At 36.7% G+C, this 19,076-nt stretch overlaps 1 protein-coding gene across 1 annotated transcript; it reads left to right on the top strand.

Annotated features, from left to right (window-relative positions):
• Positions 1-1,638: 1,638 nt before the first annotated feature.
• LOC103464427 (uncharacterized) lies at positions 1,639-18,203 on the top strand. Its single transcript, XM_008408513.3, has 6 exons — positions 1,639-1,825; positions 7,560-7,710; positions 10,365-10,400; positions 10,943-11,094; positions 14,026-14,253; positions 16,147-18,203. Exons 1-6 carry the CDS (start codon positions 1,759-1,761, stop codon positions 16,329-16,331), a joined length of 819 nt encoding a protein of 272 aa, XP_008406735.1. The 5' UTR covers positions 1,639-1,758; the 3' UTR covers positions 16,332-18,203.
• Positions 18,204-19,076: the final 873 nt, after the last annotated feature.

The raw sequence follows: 19,076 nt of genomic DNA, 5'->3' as shown, positions 1-19,076 counted from the left end.
AAATTAAGCACACAAACACTGTTGAGCACAGTGGTGGAGGGCTGATGATTTGGGCTTGTTTTGCACCAGGACCTGTGCACTTTGAAGTTATTGAGCCAAACATGTGCTTTTGTACCAAAGGATTGTAAAGGCAAATGTGGTTAATTAATCAATCAAAACTTTACAAATCCATAACATCATCATCTGGAATTTCCTTAATTGTTTAATGGCTTGGCAATTTTAACGTATGTAAACAAACAAGAATGATCTAAAAAAAATCTTACAAATGATTTTGGTATTTAACACGTGTTAATGGATAAAAACAATTGTGCAGCTCATGGTGACAGCTTGTTGGAGTAGCTCTGTAGACTTTTGATTGAGGGATTACATGTTTGAACAATTCCTCTGGTTTTGGATGCTGTGGAAGGACTTTTGCTCCTTTTTACTTTCAGACAGTGCAACGATGGCAACAAAAAAGTGTTATTCTTACAAATAGGAGCACCTAATCAGCATCTCAATAGATCAAGTTATACCTGAACTCTAACTACACTCCCAGAGGAGTTAAAAAGGAGGCTTTGTGGATGCAGAGCAGGACAAAAAGCAGAGAAAAAGGAAGGAAATTCAAACCATCTCGTCCGTTAGTCATAATGTAAATAGACCATATATCCGATTCCAATGTCTCTCTGTCTGGCTTTCTAAATATATATTTAAAGATAAGTGGCAAAAGTAGGAGAAGTGGATTAGCAGTGCCTGCCAACAACTGATTGTTTCATCCAGAACATGCTACTGTGGAATATAATCTCTCCTGCTTTGAAATTGAGCTGTTTGCATGTCATGATCATCATGAGACTGTCATATAACAGTCTTAGGTCAGAGGTATTACCAAATTTGTTGCAAGACTGACTGCTACTCCTTTTTGCCCACAGCGTCACTGTCCACAATTTGTGGGTGATGCGTTACGTTTAATTTCCCTTTGGGATAAAGTCTGTCTGGATCAAATTGGCTCCGCCCCAGGTCTTTAAATGCATAATATCTTACAGACAAGTAGCTATGTGCTAATAATCCTGGCAATATTGTAATACTGATAACATTTTTATTAATATTTTATCAAAGCTTTTTTTTTCTCTATACTGGCAAATTACATCAATGTGAAATATGTTCCACCTTAATTAATTTTAAGAAGTACTCATTGAATAAAAATAATAAAGATGGTTATTTACCATTTTAACAGTTGAATAATTTTACCAATAAATCTAGCCAAATTGAAAATGAGTTTACCCTGCTGTATGTGATTTCATACTGTTGCATGTTATCACAGTATTTTATCTACACTTTACAAATTTACTTTTTTTTTTGTTAAAGAAATACATATTTAAAATACTACTCCAGCTATTTCAAATGTACCTTTTCTAAAAAAAAAAAAAAGAAGACAAAAAAGTATCTTTATTACATGTTTGTTATGTTATTTGTATTTTGGTTTGTTTCGGAAAGCTTCATGCTTCCCTCAGAGTCGCAGATTGTGTTGATGTTGCTTTATCTTGTATTTTCTGTATGTCTCTGAAAAATGGAGGCAAATATAATTTCTACATTTTCGCAAATAAGAGGACCCTCTTCCTGTCATGAGCTACTTCATGCTCCACCCTGTGTGAACGCTGAACGCGGGCGGAGCTCCTTGGATACTCGCAGCAGTGGCTTCAGGACAGTAGACTTCCTCCTTCAGTCGGTGAGGTGGAGGAGATAGTCAGCTTCAGCACGGGTTCTGGGACAAATAAAGCAGCCATGGTGCCAGGCGTGTCCGGTGTAGTCGTGTTGGTCATCTGTGCCTCCATGTCCATCTCTGTCTTTGGTGAGTGTGACTGTTTAACTTGATAAACCGTCGCCGCTTTCTGACAGCTGGTTAGCCGCAGACGTTAGCTTCAGGCGGGGTCTCGCACGGCACACTTCGGAACGACGTCAACCTACAGTCCCTTAATTAGAGGCTGACAGTCACTGAAAAACGGTTATTTATTATGGTATTTTGTTAACACTAAAATGTTTTTCTTTAAATTATTTGTTTCAGCAAACTAAATGAATACCAACCAATATAATCACTTTAATGTGGGTTTGGTAGTAGGGAAAAGCCTATGATAAAACTAACTTGTCGAACTTTTAAGCAAAGTAATTTATCCATAAGAATGTTGTCTATATATTTTATGTATTTATATGATTTATTTAGTTAAAAGAAATTGGGGAAAACATTAACCAGAGCACTTTACTTTTACGGGAAAGGTAGGGGCCACTTTCCTTGTTTGTGATTGGATCCAATACCCTGGCAACAGGATGTATGTCACTTCCCGTCTGTCTAAGACCAGAATAAACTTCAAGTTAATGTTGACGAGTTTATTACAGAATTAGAGAAAATGTATGTGTTGCGTATTTTTTTTATTTTATGAAACGTGCATTGTATGTAAATGATACATTTTATTGCTCCAAATTCTAGAACTATAATATATGTTAAAATAGGTTAGTGAAAGTAACTTTTCTTTTTGACTCTTCTTATTTACATCTGAAAGAAAATCAATCAAACTAACAAACAATCAACATACTGAACCAAGCTTTCATTTCTGGTTATAGTGAAATAAATTCAAAGCACTATTTCCACTTGGAAATCATATCTGCTCTTCAACATATGTAATCTTCTAGTTTGAACATCCACAAATTTATTTAGTCATCTGTTTATCTACCTCAACATATTTGAGTTGAATTAAACAAAATAATCATTGTGTACGCATGAATGCGTATGTGTGGTTTTGGTTCAGACTCTCTGAGCCCAACAAATACTGCTATAGATATAAAGCCTAGCCATTATCAAGTAGGCTATTTCAATGTACCACTTACATTACGTAGTGTGGTTATATTGGTAAAGAGCATACAATTACTGCCTGAAGCAATACTTTTAAATATTTTGTTATTCATTGAAAGTCTCACGGGATTAACACTACAAAAATTGTTCCTAGATCAAAAGCAGCAATCCCATGCATACTTTCAGTTTCTCTGAAAGTAGGCCTGGTAAACAGCTATTTGAATTTAACCCTATGTGGTAAGGAAAACATAAAATGTAGTTATTTTTGATAGAATGTAAGTTTAAGAACAAAGTAGAACTTGCTGAAAAACTCCCACAAAGTTTCCCATGTCTTTACAGGGCATTTATAAAGTACTCCTTCATGTTTAACCTTTCCATTCTTTTTTTTGTCACACTACAGCCACAAACCTCAGTGTATTTAATTTGGAGTTTTATGTTACAGACCAATACAAAGTAATGCTGAATTGTTAAGTGGAAGATGCGTTTGGTGATTTTTAAACATGCTTTGTAAATTCAAATCTCAAAGGTGTGGTAACCATTTGCATAAAACTCCCCTGAGTATGAGCAAGTTGTTCAGCATTATTCTCTTTTTTTCACTCTAATTGAAAAATAGCTCAAAGTCAACCTGATTAGATGGAAAGTGCTTGAACATCAATTTTCTTATTGGAAGGTAAACTTCATCCCTTAGCCAAAGGCTTTTGGCAGCTTTTGAAAGGTTGTCTTCCAGGCGTGATCAATATTTGGTTCTAGCTATCTTCCTACGAACTCTGACCAGTTTTCCTTCTCTACAGGTCCTTCTCAAAAAATTAGCATATTGTGATAAAGTTGATCATTTTCCATAATGTAATGATAAAAATTAAACTGTCATATATTTTAGATTCATTGCACACCAACAGAAATATTTCAGGTCTTTTATTGTTTTAATACTGATGATTTTGGCGTACAGCTCATGAAAACCCAAAATCCCTGTCTCAAAAAATTTGCATATCATGAAAAGGTTCTCTGAACGAGCAATGAACCTAATCATCTGAATCAACGAAGTAACTCTAAACACCTGCAAAAGATTCCTGAGGCTTTTAAAAACTCCCAGCCTGGTTCATTACTCAAAACTGCAATCATGGGTAAGACTGCCGACCTGACTGCTGTCCAGAAGGCCATCATTGACGCCCTCAAGCAAGAGGGTAAGGCACAGAAAGAAATTTCTGAACGAATAGGCTGTCCCCAGAGTGCTGTATCAAGGCACCTCTGTGGGAAGGAAAAAGTGTGGCAGAAAACGCTGCACAATGAGAAGAGGTGACCGGACCCTGAGGAAGATTGTGGAGAAGGGCCGATTCCAGACCTTGGGGGAAGCACTGGACTGAGTCTTGAGTAGAAACATCCAGAGCCACTGTGCACAGGCGTGTGCAGGAAATGGGCTACAGGTGCTGCATTCCCCAGGTCAAAGCTCAGGCCACTTTTGAACCAGAAACGGCGGCAGAAGCGCCTGACCTGGGCTACAGAGAAGCAGCACTGGACTGTTGCTCGGTGGTCCAAAGTACTTTTTTCGGATGAAAGCAAATTTTGCATGTCATTCGGAAATCAAGGTGCCAGAGTCTGGAGGAAGACTGGGGAGAAGGAAATGCCAAAAGGCCAGAAGTCCAGTGTCAAGTACCCACAGTCAGTGATGGTCTGGGGAGCCATGTCTGCTGCTGGTGTTGGTCCACTGTGTTTTTATCAAGGGCAGGGTCAATGCAGCAGCTATCAGGAGATTTTGGAGCACTTCATGCTTCCATTTGCTGAAAAGCTTTATGGAGATGAAGATTTCATTTTTCAACACAACCTGGCACCTGCTCACAGTGCCAAAACCACTGGTATTACTGACCATGGTATTACTGTGCTCAATTGGCCTGCCAACTCTCCTGACCTGAACCCTATAGAGAATCTATGGGATATTGTGAAGAGAAAGTTGAGAGACGCAAGACCCAAAACTCTGGATGAGCTTAAGGCCGCCATCGAAGCATTCTGGGCTCCATAACACCTCAACTGTGCCACAGGCTGATTGCCTCCATGCCACACTCCATTGAAGGCTGCAAAAGGATTCCTGACCAAGTATTGAGTGCATAACGAACATAATTATTTGAAGGTTTACTTTTTTGGTATTAAAACATATTTCTTTTATTGGTCAGATGAAATATGCTAATGTTTTGAGACAAGGAGTTTGGGTTTTCATTAACTGTACGCCAAAATCATTAGTATTAAAACAATAAAAGATCTGAAATATTTCAGTTGGTGTGCAATGAATCTAAAATATATGACAGCTTAATTTTTATCATTACATTATGGAAAATAATGAACTTTTTCCAAGATATGCAAATTTTTTGAGAAGGACCTGTACAGAAGTAAAGCATCCTTAAGATATGAGTAAACACCAGCGGTGGGCAATCCTGGTCCTGGAGTGTCGGTGTCCTGCAACTCTTAGATGTCTCCCTGGTCCAACACACTAGAATCCAATAGCTGAATCACCTCCTAAGTGCAGTCAAGTTCTCCAGAGTCCTGCTAATGGTCTCATTATTTGACTCAGGTGTGTTGAAGTAGAGCTACATCTAAAAGTTGCAGGAGACCGGCCCGCAAGGCCTGGAGTTGCCCACTCCTGGTCTACACTATAGATATGGTGTGTTCAGGATTGTGTGCAGTGATGATATCTGTCACACATTTTGTTTGCATTAGTGCCTAAAAGTTAATCTTTGGTTTGATTTGACCGGAGCACATTTTTCTGAGTTTTCTTGTGTCCCATAATCCAGAAGTTTTCAGGTGTGGGAGAGCTATCGCCCATAAACATGATCCCACTTTCTTGCTTTTTTTATTTTTCATTTTGCTTGACTTAGACCAGTGATCTCAAACTCCTGTCCTCAAGGGCCAAAGTGATGTCTCTCTGCTTCATCATACCTGGCTCCATATTGGCTAATTAGCAGAGCTCTGTAGAGCTTGACTACATGCCAGTGAGACATTTTCAGTGTTTAGTTCAAGTGTGTAGAACGAAGGACGCATCTAAAAGTTGCAGGACACTGCCCCTCGAGGACTGCAGTTTGAGATCTATTCATTTTGCCTGGCATAGACTTGGTGAAGTTAACTAAATGTTTAAAGTTACTTATTCTGCTTTATTTATTTCCTCATGTGTCAGAGCTGTGTAGGAGCAGCATGTAAACAAGTGTGATTAACAGCTTTAACTGCTGGTTCTGGTTGGTTGTTTGTAGTTAGCACTGGGAGAAGGCAGATTAGTTTTATTTTTCTCTCAGATTATCTGCCTTGTACCATACTGTGACAACATAGTAGCAGTTTCAACAAATATGTAAAATAAAAATATTTTTCATAAAAGTTATGTACTGTAGCTTTAAGTAAATGCTGCTTAATTTTAAAACATGATAGGAATGTTTGCTCTTAATGCACACACACACACTTCTAACCTGTCCTCTGCCGACAACAGCCTGGAAACTCCCAACTTTCTCAATGCCCTGTCACTATGGAGACTCGCTGATCTGAGGGACCTGAAGTTCCCCTTTTTGTCATTTCACAATCTCCTATTCATTTTTACTCGATATACAAGAGAACAGCCGAGTATCTCCTCAGTAACTGTATTAAAATATTCATTTTCGTTAAAAGGTGGAACGCACCGGATCTGTTTCGACAGGTTTCATGTTGTTTCAACATGCATGTGAGGCCAATCTAACCTGCGAGGGTTGTTTAAATTTGTTTTTCAATTCAGTTCACTTTAATTTAGTTTTCTGTGTAGTGTCAATTTGGTGCTAAATGTAAATTCAAAACACTTTACTAGTTTAATTCATCATGTTGACTGGGTTGATTTCAGGATTCATTTTTTTTTCTTTCCTTAGGTGATTAACAGGATATGTTTAACCAAATCAAACTATATTATAAAAATATAAAAAAAATGTTCAAGAAGATGGTTAAATTGATAATTCTAATAAAGCATTTTTAAAAATCCGATATAAATGAATAAACCTTAAAGAATATGGTGACCTAATGTAGACATTTTAAGTAATTGCACATGCAGGGGAAGCCTTATTGGTGTTTGTAAATTCATGCTAATTTTTAAAATTTCTTTGAAAAGTTGTTTCTTTGCAAGTAAAATTCTTTGTTGGTGTGCCTTATGTGCTTCTCTTTGTCAACTAAAGGCATTTAAATCAATTATGGTATTTCTTTTGTCCTATGGCAGATAAAATAATTTCAGAGTGTCCCTTTGGGTACTCTTTAAAAATATATTTGTTTACAACAACCATGTAAACCTTGACTGAGAACTGTACCCTCCAAGCAAATCAAGTTAAATTGACTCCATTTCGATTGTCATCGCTTTTACTTGCAAACCTGTTCCAACAGGATGTTGTGTTGTGACTCTTTTAACCGGTGTAAGATGGTGCTGATGGTAGCTGAAACTTGAACTCCATGACCTGCAGTTTGCTAATTTTGTTAAATCGGGATCATTTTATTCAATGTCAACGTGTAAGCAATTAGTCAACTGTAGGGTTTTATTTTTCTACCATGTTTTAACATGTAAGATCATAGCTCTCCTACTTTAAAGGGTTTAAATCAAGAAAAATAAAAATGATTGATTTAAATGTGGATATCAGAGCTACAAACTGTTCCAGGTCACATGTAAAAAACATTAACTCAATCGTTAATCATTGTTTCAATGCTACGAAATTGAACCATTCTAATACATTTCTCTTGGTGTCTTCTCCTACAGCACATGACTGTAAATCATACAGGGATTTATACAATATCTACCACATGCCTAAAGAATGCGAATGGGGATCATTTTGCTGTGGTACCTGTAAAAGCAGAGAGTGCTGTTACGTTCCATTTCGAAAACTCACTGAAAGCGCTCAAGAAATATGGTAGGTTATTAAATTTTTCTTTATATCTTCATATATCAATTCACAATGTATATAAATTGGGGAGCGAGTTGTTGCAGTAGTTGTAATTTTGCATTACATGTAACCTTTTGATTTTGATAATTGAGAATCTTAATCTTGAAAATGGTACACAAAAAGTTGGACATTCTATTACTTAAAAAATACATTTGAAAGATATTTGATATTTCCTATTTCTTACTTACAAATAAGCACAGGTGATTTTTCAGATCAATATAAATGAGTATGTGTGGGAGTCAAAAGATGTCAACAATAATTTAAACAACCAACTTATGCTTATTTTTAAGTAATATTGTTAAGAATATCAGTAATATGTCATTAGCAGTGTTATTAAATTGGTTTTGATTTTGAGAGAAAAAAATACAACCTTTTTTATTTTTGCCAAAAATAACCACAACTTTCATATAATTAACATTTAGCCCAATTTCCACCAACTGAAACTGTGAAATATTCTCATTTTGGTAGCGAAGATATTTACTCATCCTTTTTAGAAATAATATTTTGCCTTTCAGTAATATTTTTCCGCTTTGAGTTTGAAATTTTAGTATTGTGATCGCACTAATAATCTAGCGTAAGGGTGTCAAACTCAATTTCACCGAGGGCCACTTCAGCATATTGGCCTCCCTCAACGGGCCACATTGACGGTACAAATCAGGAGTGCCCAGGTCCAGTCCTCCAGACTGCAACTTTTACGTGCATCCCTGCTAAAACACCCCAGACAAAAGGTTGACTTCCCTCATCAGCAGCAACTCAGTTCTGTAGAGGCTTATAATGAGTCAATGATCCAGGTGTGATGGAGAAAGAACGCATCTAAAGTTGCAGATAGTAGCTCTGGAAAACTAGACTTGGGCAGCCCTAGCATAAACGTATGAAAATACAATGTTAAAAATAAATTAAACACCTCATATTGTTAAATAACGCTTTGGAGCGTCTGCTTAGGAAGCGCATTCAAAACCTTTGGTTGAAATGGCGCGTTAAATTCAAGTCTCCATTACAGACCAGAGAAAACTAAAGAGAATGCAACGTTGTGTTAATCCATTTGAGGAGCCGGTAATTTATCTTGAGGAAATAAATGACGACGCAGAAGTTAGTTAGACGTAACATGCGCAGTCCGCTGCTCAACCACTGCGGAAGAATTAAAAACCGCTGGAAGTTACTCATCCAGAAGATTTAACAAACGGAGCCTTCTCGGTGCACATTACCCAGGAGAGCGGCGCTCTGGAGGAGCTGCAGACGGAACATCTGTTCGTTTCGGAGAAGCGAAAACACGCAAAACAACAACAAAAAATCCTGGTAAAAGCGCAAACCGGACCGCGCACAGGGCAAAACACTCAGAGTTCAGTTGATCTGTTTGGATCAGACAGATCCAACTGACTGATGAATTAGCGCAGATTTTTCTGCAGAGGAAGAAGTGCGTTCAGACCCCAGCGGGTGAAGTGATGCTAATTTAAGTGAAGTCGCTTAATTTATTTTATTAAAAGTTACTGAGGCCTCAGTCAGAAGTTTTTGTCACTACGGAGAGAAATGTGGGATCTGGATTCACGGTGAATATCAACTAAACCGCATAAAATGCGACTTAATAGCCGATGTTAATATGGTTGTAATTTCACGGATAAAAATAGTACATGAACGATTTTTTTTTATGTTGTCGGTCAAGATAACGGATAACAAAAAAAAGTTCTAGCTGCCGCCCTGACACCAACTCACACACATCTTCATTTACAGTCTTGTAAATCGATGTTTCTTTTCTTGGACATTTTGATGTTGGCTTGTCGACGTCTCAGTTTTATTCGCTGGGAAAATCAATAAGCAGCTTGAGGTGACTCTGCTGCTCTCTAGTGGCGAGAAGCCGTAATGTTGGCTGGTAACAATCGGAATGCATTATGGGAGATGTAGTTTGTAGTCAATTCGTGCTGAAAACCTATTTTAAGTCAATCATGATCCTATAAAACGCTGGGGGGCCACATAAAATGACATGGCGGGCCACATGTGGCCCGCGGGCCTTGAGTTTGACACATGTGATCTAGCGTATAGTACTTTCTGATTTTATTGAAATCTAACCTAGAGTTGTCTCGATGCTGAAATTTAAGAGAAAATGCTCCTTACATGATTTCGTGTTTTGATACCACAGCAACATTTTTTGAAGGCGCAGGATTCTTTCTGGTTGAGAAAAAAAAAAATTACAGCATCACAATATTTTAACTTCCTTTATTAGGTTAAAGCCATTACGTAGGGTACAGAAAATATCTAATTAAAAATAGCCACTCACTTTGCTGTTTAAGCAAAACAGGAAACAGACTAGAAAACATGTAAATAAATAGTGTAAATGTTAATATCCTTTAAAGATGGTCTCACCTTTGATTAAGTCCTGTGATTATTTTATTTGATTATAACTGCTCATCTTTATTGTGGCATATGTGCTTCTCTTCTCTTTGTCAATTTGCTGTTGACACAAATATGTTTTACTGCTGAGGGACAAATGAAGGATCATCTTACACTAAAATAAAAAAGCATGGATATAGAAAGTAACGTCAAACATTGGTTTTGTGTTTGCCGTGGCAGCAAAAGAGGATTGCTCTCGTTTGTTTATTTTTTTCTGAATTTTCCTGTTTTTGCAGTGATAGAAATACGGCAAGTCGGGGAAATCTGGATAGGTAAGTTTGTATACATTTTCATGCAAAAAAAAAAAAAAAAAAAATCTATGAATTTTTTTAAAGAATAAATTACATCACAATATTGTCAATTTTGACATTCAAAGTCTGATTGTAAGTGTACAAAACAAACATGATGCAGGAGCCTTAACCACTTTCAGAAGAAAATTATTTGATATTGTAGTTTTCTGAATAAATTGTCTCTCACAATGTTTTTGAGGATTTCGGGGCAACTCTTCTTTATAGTTCTGCTTGAATTTATTGGTGGTTGCAGATTTGTGTTTGGGGACTCAGCCCTAGAAAATTTCACACCTTCTTTTGGTTTGGTTCGCTTCAAATCTGCACGCTTGGAAGCTCCACAAACCACCTAAACAGTTTCTCACTGTAGAGTGTTACTTAACAATAACGATCTCGTATGTTGCTGTGGACATGAGAATGATGCAACATTACTTAAAGACGGAGAGAAAGAATCAGATTTCTGCTGAGAGATTACGTAATCATTGATGTCTGTTTTTCTGTCATCTTTTTTTATTTATTTTTTTTAGTAATGAAAAATTCCATAAGGAGTTCAGCAGTTCCACACATGTGGCCGTGATTACTAGTACCGTAATCACCGCCATCCTTTTTCTTCTTCTCCTCGTCTGCTGCTGCATCTGTCCCTGCTGCTGTATTTACAAGATGTGCCGCAGGCCGCAGCGTAAGTAGTTCTCAGGAAACACCTGATTCATTTATGGCTTGTATTAAGTTTATTCAGTTTTAGAATTGGTTTTCTGACTGAAAACACAAGCTAAAAAGGTACAGATACCTAATTTGACTTCCACCTTATAAACATGTAAATCTTAAATGCCACTCTTCTTTCAGAACTTTACACTAATTTAACTTTTTCAAGAGATGCGCCAGCCCTTTTTCATTGGGTACACCTGGCTTTTGTCACAGATTGGAGCAAAAAATTGATTTGGAGTAGAAAATCTGAATTCTTCTTCAAATGTGACCTTCTCAAAAATAAGATCACATTTGTGACTTAATTGGTTACATACGCACACTATAGATCAATGCATTTTATTATTATTTCTAAGATATTCAGTATCAATTTACTATTTGCACCTGTAAATTATTAACAATCATCCCTAAAAGCAAAATTGATTAAATCTTTGCTGGACCTGCTCCTTCTATACTCTAAACTTGACCAAATACTATTTGGTGATTATAATAATCTTTATCTTGTCATGTAAAAATGTAATTAAAACTTGTGTTTGCTAAGTTTGGATGGTAAACATACATTACTTTCTTTTCCAGAAATAGCTGCAACCTATGAGCTGTTGCTCTTTGTTAATAATAATAATAATTATTATTACCTGGCACATTAACATATCCAACTAGCTAAAAAACCTAAATGGAGATTGGGCATATAATGCGTTGACATTTTGCAGGCATTTGCTGCAGTGTCTGCATCGTGCTGCTGCACACATGTAGGCTTCCTGCACACAACCTACAAGAAACGAACTAGAGCTGCCGGCTGTTTGCGAGCCTGTCAGTGCATGTAGTGGTGTGGCAACTGGCTTGAACACAGTCAGAAGAAAACTTGCATTTGTGGTTTTCAGTGTGTTTGAGTGTAAGACAGAACAGGGACTCATTTCAGGACGTGTGGCCCACCCACCACCTGACTTCCATTACAGAAATAGCACAGACGTGACATCAAGGGGCAAGCTGAGCGGAGGTTCATAAAGCCTGATGTTCTTTTTAGTCATCATCCTTTTGGATTATGACACATTCAGTCGTCAAAGATAATTACTGCTTGTGGTTTGAGCCAAACTTGATGCTAATACCTGTTTTCTTGCTTTAGTAAATTTGCTTTAGTAGCTGCTGCCTTTTGGGAAGTATATTGAAGCATGCATAGTATCTCAAACAGTGTTTTCATTTTACAGATTTTTTACAGTTTTTGCTTTTGTTATGCTTCTGTTTAAGATCATAAAACTGATTTTTGGATTTACAAAGATGAGCTAATTAAATGCAAGAAGCAATTTTCAAATAATAATTTCTTGTGTTAATGAGATAATAAGATGTCTAATCTATGTGGCCTTGTGTGAAAAAGAAATTGCCCTCTTAATCTAGCTGATGCTACCAGTCTTGGCAGCAACAACTGTCCTCAAGGGTTGGCGATAGCTGTCACGTATCTTTTACTTCAAAACCTTAATTAAGTAATCAAACTGACCTTGGACAATTGTCCTGCTGCAGAACCCAAATGTGCTTGAACAGAAAGTCACAACATTACATCCAGGATTCAGGATTTTCTGGTAGAGAGCAAAATTCATGGATCAATAGTGAAAAGCTGTCCAGTTCCTGAAACAACAAAGCAGTCCCAGAGGAGCTACCACCGCCATATTAGGCTCTCAGGGTGATGCTTCTTTTCTAATATGCTGTTGCTTTCACTCCAGATGTAAATATAATATATGCCTTCTAAAAGGTTATTCCTTTTGTCTTACATTTGCACAAAATGTATTTCCAAAAGTCTTCAGAATCATCAAGAACCTGGAACGCGGATCTTGGCTGCGGCAGGAGGAATTTTGTTTGGCAGGTAGCTTCTGGAAAAGATGATCCCAGACATGTAGATCTGCCGCTAAACATTTAATGTTAAGGCTTAACCGCAGTTGTTGTTTGGCTCTGACCAATTGGATTTTTGTACTGCTGCAGAGGTGTTTGTTTTTAATTTTAGACATACTGATAGTATTTTTTCTTAAAAAGCCCCTAAACTATATTTGCTTCCAGCAGATTAAGTAGATAAACAGTAGTACGCTCAGACATTGTAGAGAAGGATAGAGAACCACAAGACTAAAAAATGCAATACAGAAAATATAAAAAGCTACTACTTAAAAAAACAAAAAAAAAAAACAGATACTACTGTTTTTTAAGCATAAAACAGAAGTAAGCCCGACAATGTGGTTTTCTGGCTCTGCCTTCTGGGATCAGATACAGGAATGTTCAGTCTGAGTCATTGTTTCCATGACAACCATTGAGGGGAAACCTCAAGAACTGTTGACGTCACTTCCAGGAAACGGTTGGGAAGATGCCCACCCTTTCTTTAAAGGATAGATATATTTCTTCATTGCACCTCTGTCTTCAAGCAGAAATAGTGTGATGAGGTTTCTTTTCATTACAGGTGTGGATTTGTCTCTTTTTCTTTTTGAAGAATGACTTGTATTCAGTGGACGACCTAAACTTTTGTTCTTTTGATAGTCGGCATATATTCATGTTTTATGCTTACTTATAAAGCATAATCGACTACTCTCGAGTCTTTTTACAAAAAAAAAAGTCTTTATCAGCATTAATGAGTATAAAAACACTCCTTATGCCAAAATAATGATGTGAATGAGATAAGTGATTCAAATAAATTCATGGTTCTATAAACATCTTGTGGTGTCAGTTGATGGGCGTAGTTATGTGTTTTTATCTATTGTAACTTTTCCATGTTAGGAACAACTTTTGATTTGTCAGATTTAGTGAAATCAGTTGACTTTTTAAACTAAGCAGTTATTTAGATTGTGTGTCTTTCCTACTGAATCCTGTTAGGAGAATCGTGCATTTTAATTTTGTCAGACATTCATCATCCTTGCTTGTGGTTTTCTTGCAGCTGTGGTAGCTACTACCACCCATACCACAGTGGTGACCTCTGCTCCTCAGCAGTACCCCCAGCAGCCAATGTCAGTGCCTGGACAGCCCCAGGCCTACCAGGCCACCCAGTATCCACCCTACCAGCCCATGCCAGTTCAGCCTGGCTATGGAACACAACCCATGGCTATGCCGCCTTATCAAGGACAGGCGTTCACCCCAGGACCCCCACCACCTTATCAAGAAGCCAGTGAGTGTGAATTGTTACTTGAGTCCAGATGAATAAGAAAAGCCCAGAAGATGGCCACATGTGTTTGTGGTTGTCTTAAATAAATCCAGTCTACATTATAATTTTTTTTAAATCTACAACTGTCATGTAGATATTATCACATATCTAAAATTACACAAGAGTATTTAGTCAGCCTTTTTTCTCAGTGTAGTATTTATGTCGCTTTATAGCTATATGATATTTCTCAATTTCTGCTGCTGTCAGGTAAAAATTTCCTCTGAACAACTGTCTTCGAGTGTAAGCAGTGATCCAGAGGATAAATATTTCATTAATGTACTGTCTGGTCTGCAGTAAAGCTAGCAGGACAGTGACTAAGCGTCTTTTTCAGGGACTGGAAACTAAATGCAAACATTTTTTCTCAATAGAGTGAAAAACGCATATTAACAATAAAGATATTTTAATGGCAACAGTAACACACTTATTTGTAACCACATTTAGCAGATAAAAATATTTTCAAGTTTTGTTCAAAATGCACAAAGGAATAAAAACAATTAATTTGGTCTCATTATTGTGAAACTAGTTTGCATATAAAAAGACACATTACCTGTTTTTCACTGATTGGTTGTCAATTAGGACCGCCACATCTATTTGTGTTACATTTTTGTATTCTGAAATTTATATACAATTCCTTAATTGTGTAGATTTTCTTGTAAACTGTTTAGGTTTTCCTTACAAAACCTTTTCAGAATAGCCTGTTGTAGATTTGGCCCGTTATCTCTGAAAGAACTGATGTAACAAAGTCAGGTTTGTAGGTCGTCTTGTTTTTGTTCACCTTTTCAGCTCCTCACATTTTTTTAATGGACAGAGTTTTTTTTTTCTGATGTCAATGCTAAAACATTGTCCAGAAGCCACTGGATAACTACTAATGTGGCTGTATGCTTAGTCTTTGCACATGTGGAAGATAATCCGTGCCCAAGCTTTAATTTTCTGACTGTTATCGTTTAGATGTTGCGTCAATATTTCCTCATAATGTTCTTTATCTATTGTATGAAATAGATAAAATAGATCTATTTATTTTCTATTTGCCATCTATTTTATGAAGTTTGCCAGTCCCTCTTGCAGCAAAACACCCACCCAACATGATGCTGCCACCCCATATAGTTGTGATGATGTTCTGAGGTTTTCAAGCGTCTTCCTTTTTTATCCAAATATAACAATGATCATTCAGGTCAAACATTTCCACTTTAGTTTCATCAGAGCACAGAACATGTCTGCAAAAATAAAAATTTATGTCCTGGAGTATATTTGCAAATGTATCTTGCTTTTAAAAAATGGCTTTTGGGTTGGTGTTTACACTTGGAAGCTCCATTGATAAAACAGCACTTTGCACCAATCTGATAGTTGAATAACTAGTAGATTAAAAACAGAAAATATTTTTGTTGTTGAGCTCATATGTCTCAAAGTCAAATTCATTATTTTAGTAGCAAAGAGGTTGTTTGAATTAAACATGCTGCTTAATTTGTGGGTTATATGGTTTTTGATGAAAATTTGAGAAATTGTGAATAACTAATTACAGACCCTGCAGTTATCTTGATTAAAAGTTCCACCAGTACTTAAAATGCATCAATAAATATGCTTTCATTTAACTCAAATGTTGCGATAACTTGCAAAATCAGCAAAAAGATTTTGTAAGAAATCAGCACAAAGCTTTTTGCTGATTTTGCAAGAAGACTTGTCTGCTTTTGTGTCATCTTGTTACTCCAGAATAGCAGGAGAGGAGGTGGATTAAATACTAGGTTATGTTTGAGGTTTTTTTTTTTTAAGTAAAAGGAAACGGATAATTTCCGTTTACTGAATGTTGCAGACCTCTCATGTGGTCTGGCCCATTCATTCTTACTTTCCCTTCTATTCCAGTCGGTCCAGCCTACCCTCCCACCCAGCCCATGCCTTACAGCCAGGCTGCGTACAACCCCGGACAGCCAGCGTATCCTCTACATCCTCCCACCCACCCACAGCCAAACGCTCCATCCTCTCACGCGGACTTCCTGGCACAGCCTGCATACAACCCAGATTATGTTGCACCACCCACAACCGGGTAAAAGTACTTCATACCATAAATAAACTACAACGTTCCTGACATTGGCAGAACCTGAGGAGAAAGTGTTCATTCCTTTAGTTCGATGGTAAACATGACAATGTAATATAATGTCGAGCATCTGTTGTGTTCAGTTGTCTCGAAGTACAACGTGTTGATGCCCTTTGACTTGTTTTGCATAGACATTCAGCTTACATTCCTACATATGTGTAAATATTGTCTGATTTCAGTTTGTTTGTGGCTCCTTACACATCTTGGGGGAATAAAACATGAAGCTCTGTCTGACTTGAGTTTTTAAAGTGTGTAGAAATCTTTCAGCTTTATGAAGATGCCTCAAAACTTCCTGTTTGCCTTTTAAGTCCAGCTGAACCAACTGGACTCGTTCATTCACCTTCAGACTTTGACCAAGGTGCTTTCATGTTGATGCTCAACACCTCAAATATCTGCCAGGTTCTTGCAAAAGTTCTTTAAACTTTTTCTGTCTTGTCATACCCTTGTTTTTATAATGTTTTCAAAAAGTGTATATTAGTTTTTAATACACTGCTGAAATACTTTTTTCTAAGCATTCTTTATAAAAGGGAACACTTTCTCATCAGTTAGGAAAATGGTATATAAAAAAAAACAATAGCTTATATGTGGTAGAGTTCATAGGCTTTGGTTTTTATTACAGTTGCGCCGATAAATCATCCAGTCAATAAATCGACTGGATGATTTATCCAGATTTACACTTTGAGAGATCTGTGATTGGCCGATACGCACATGTTCGTCCCCTCTTGTCTACTGTTCTTGTCTGTCTGTGCCGTGAGAGTAACTTGACTGACAGACACACCTCTGAGGTCATGTTTGTAGTTTACAATAGTTGCCCCACTGTTGCCAACTCGGGGACCTTCTTGTTATATTTAGCAGGATTTCAGACTTCAGAAACTAACGGAAATCAGAATCAAAATCAGTAGGTCGAGCTTTTTCAGCCAGAAAACTGCAATTAGTGCACCCTTAGTTTTTATTGATTGTCAAATGTACATCTGTACACTTTTGCATCTGCAGCTTCATTTAGTGTTACTTAAGGTCTTGTCTCTTCAGTCTACTACACATTTAGACTAAACCAAAAAGGAGAAATGTTACATTTTTGAAATGCAAGACACAAATGTGCCTTCATAGCTAGGTTGTGGAACCCAGATGAACATGTCCTGGCTTTGAAAAGTTTATTTTCTTTTGAACTGTTTATTATTTGAGCGCACCTTATAATAATTTATCTTTTTCATTTCAAACAATGTATCCTGTTTACATAAACAATTACTTCATGTCTTTGTCATTTAGACATTCAGATTAGAGATTAATAAATTTTATTTGAACTCAAATTACAATAAAATGGTTTACTTCAATAAAATACCCTTGTACCGTAATTGAACAACTTGATTTATGAATAGTTGATGCTTTTTTGTATTTCCTGTGAAATTTTGTGCGTTTTCTGTATGTGTTTTCTTTGTTCTGTTGTCACTAAAGAGCTCAACTGTTTTTGCCATTTACTCGAGTCATTTGAAAATGTGTTGTTTTTACTTTCATTTTTTTAAAGAAAAACAAGTTCTTGGTTTGCCTTTTGTTTTAAACTCGCTGGGTATTTTTTAGTTTTTCAGATTTGTTTGAATCATTGTCACTGGGGGAAAAAAAACAACAGCTTAGCTTTTACTGTTTTTCATCTTGTGATCCAAAATATGTTTCTTGTCGTATGTAAATATGTACCATTTATTTTACAGACTTTCATAAAATATATTTTTTCCTGCTTGCATCTGGTTATTTAAATTCACTTTCAGTGAAAGAGTTAATGTGTAAGGCATTTAAATATTTTGGAAAATAAAATTGAGGAAGGAAAAGGAAAGATGGGTGTTATGATCTTATTATTAAATATTGCAACAACCACCGTTGCAGATCTTTTTTGGTGTATTCTTACCGGAGCCACATATCTAAACACCAAAACGTCTGTTCAGTCTTCTCTGAAAAAGAAAGTTCATGCTCAGTTAGGTTGCATAGAGTTTACCTATAATCGCCAATTTTCAAATCTTGCTAAATATTTTTTATTGATTTTATGTCTGGACTTTGATTGGGACATTCTTACATGATTATATTTTTATCTAAACTTGCCTCCAAAGCTACAGTGGGAATCTCATGTGTTTTGCAGCCTCCAGTAGGATTTCGCCCAGTATTAAGCTCCATCTGTCTTTCATGTCTATTCTGATCAGCTGCCCTGTCATGATGATGTAAAGTGTACCATATTGGCATCCCCTACTTTCAACAGGATTTCAAATTGGTCCACCAGACCTGTGGATGTTTCCAGCTCTTCCAGGACCACTTAATGCTCTTCTGAGACTTTCAGTTGGGTGAACAGACATGCCTTCATAGTCTTTTTTTTTTAGTTGTCCCATAGTGCTTTGTTAAATGTTTTCTTAAAATTAACATCTTTTCACAGTGACATAATTTGGTTCTTTACATATTAAAACTGCTTTGACTGATAAAATCAAATTTAGACACACAACTGTCAATTTGGTGTCCAAAGTGTGGCCCGGAGGCTATTTGTGGCCCTTGAAATGACTGATCAACCCCTTAACCATAAGCCAAGAATGGTAAAAAAAAAAAAAATTGGCCAACAAATCAGAAATTAGTTAATGAGCCCAAAAATTTAGAAATTGACCATTTTTATTTTAAGGTAACAATCCAGAGCCTTTATTTATAATTACATCTTTAAGGATTTATA

Source organism: Poecilia reticulata, chromosome 5 (genome assembly GCF_904066995.2).
Source record: "Poecilia reticulata chromosome 5, P_reticulata-male-v2, whole genome shotgun sequence".
Taxonomy (NCBI): domain Eukaryota; kingdom Metazoa; phylum Chordata; class Actinopteri; order Cyprinodontiformes; family Poeciliidae; genus Poecilia; species Poecilia reticulata.
Note: the sequence above shows the minus strand (reverse complement) of the source record. Positions and strands in the feature narration are given on the sequence as shown.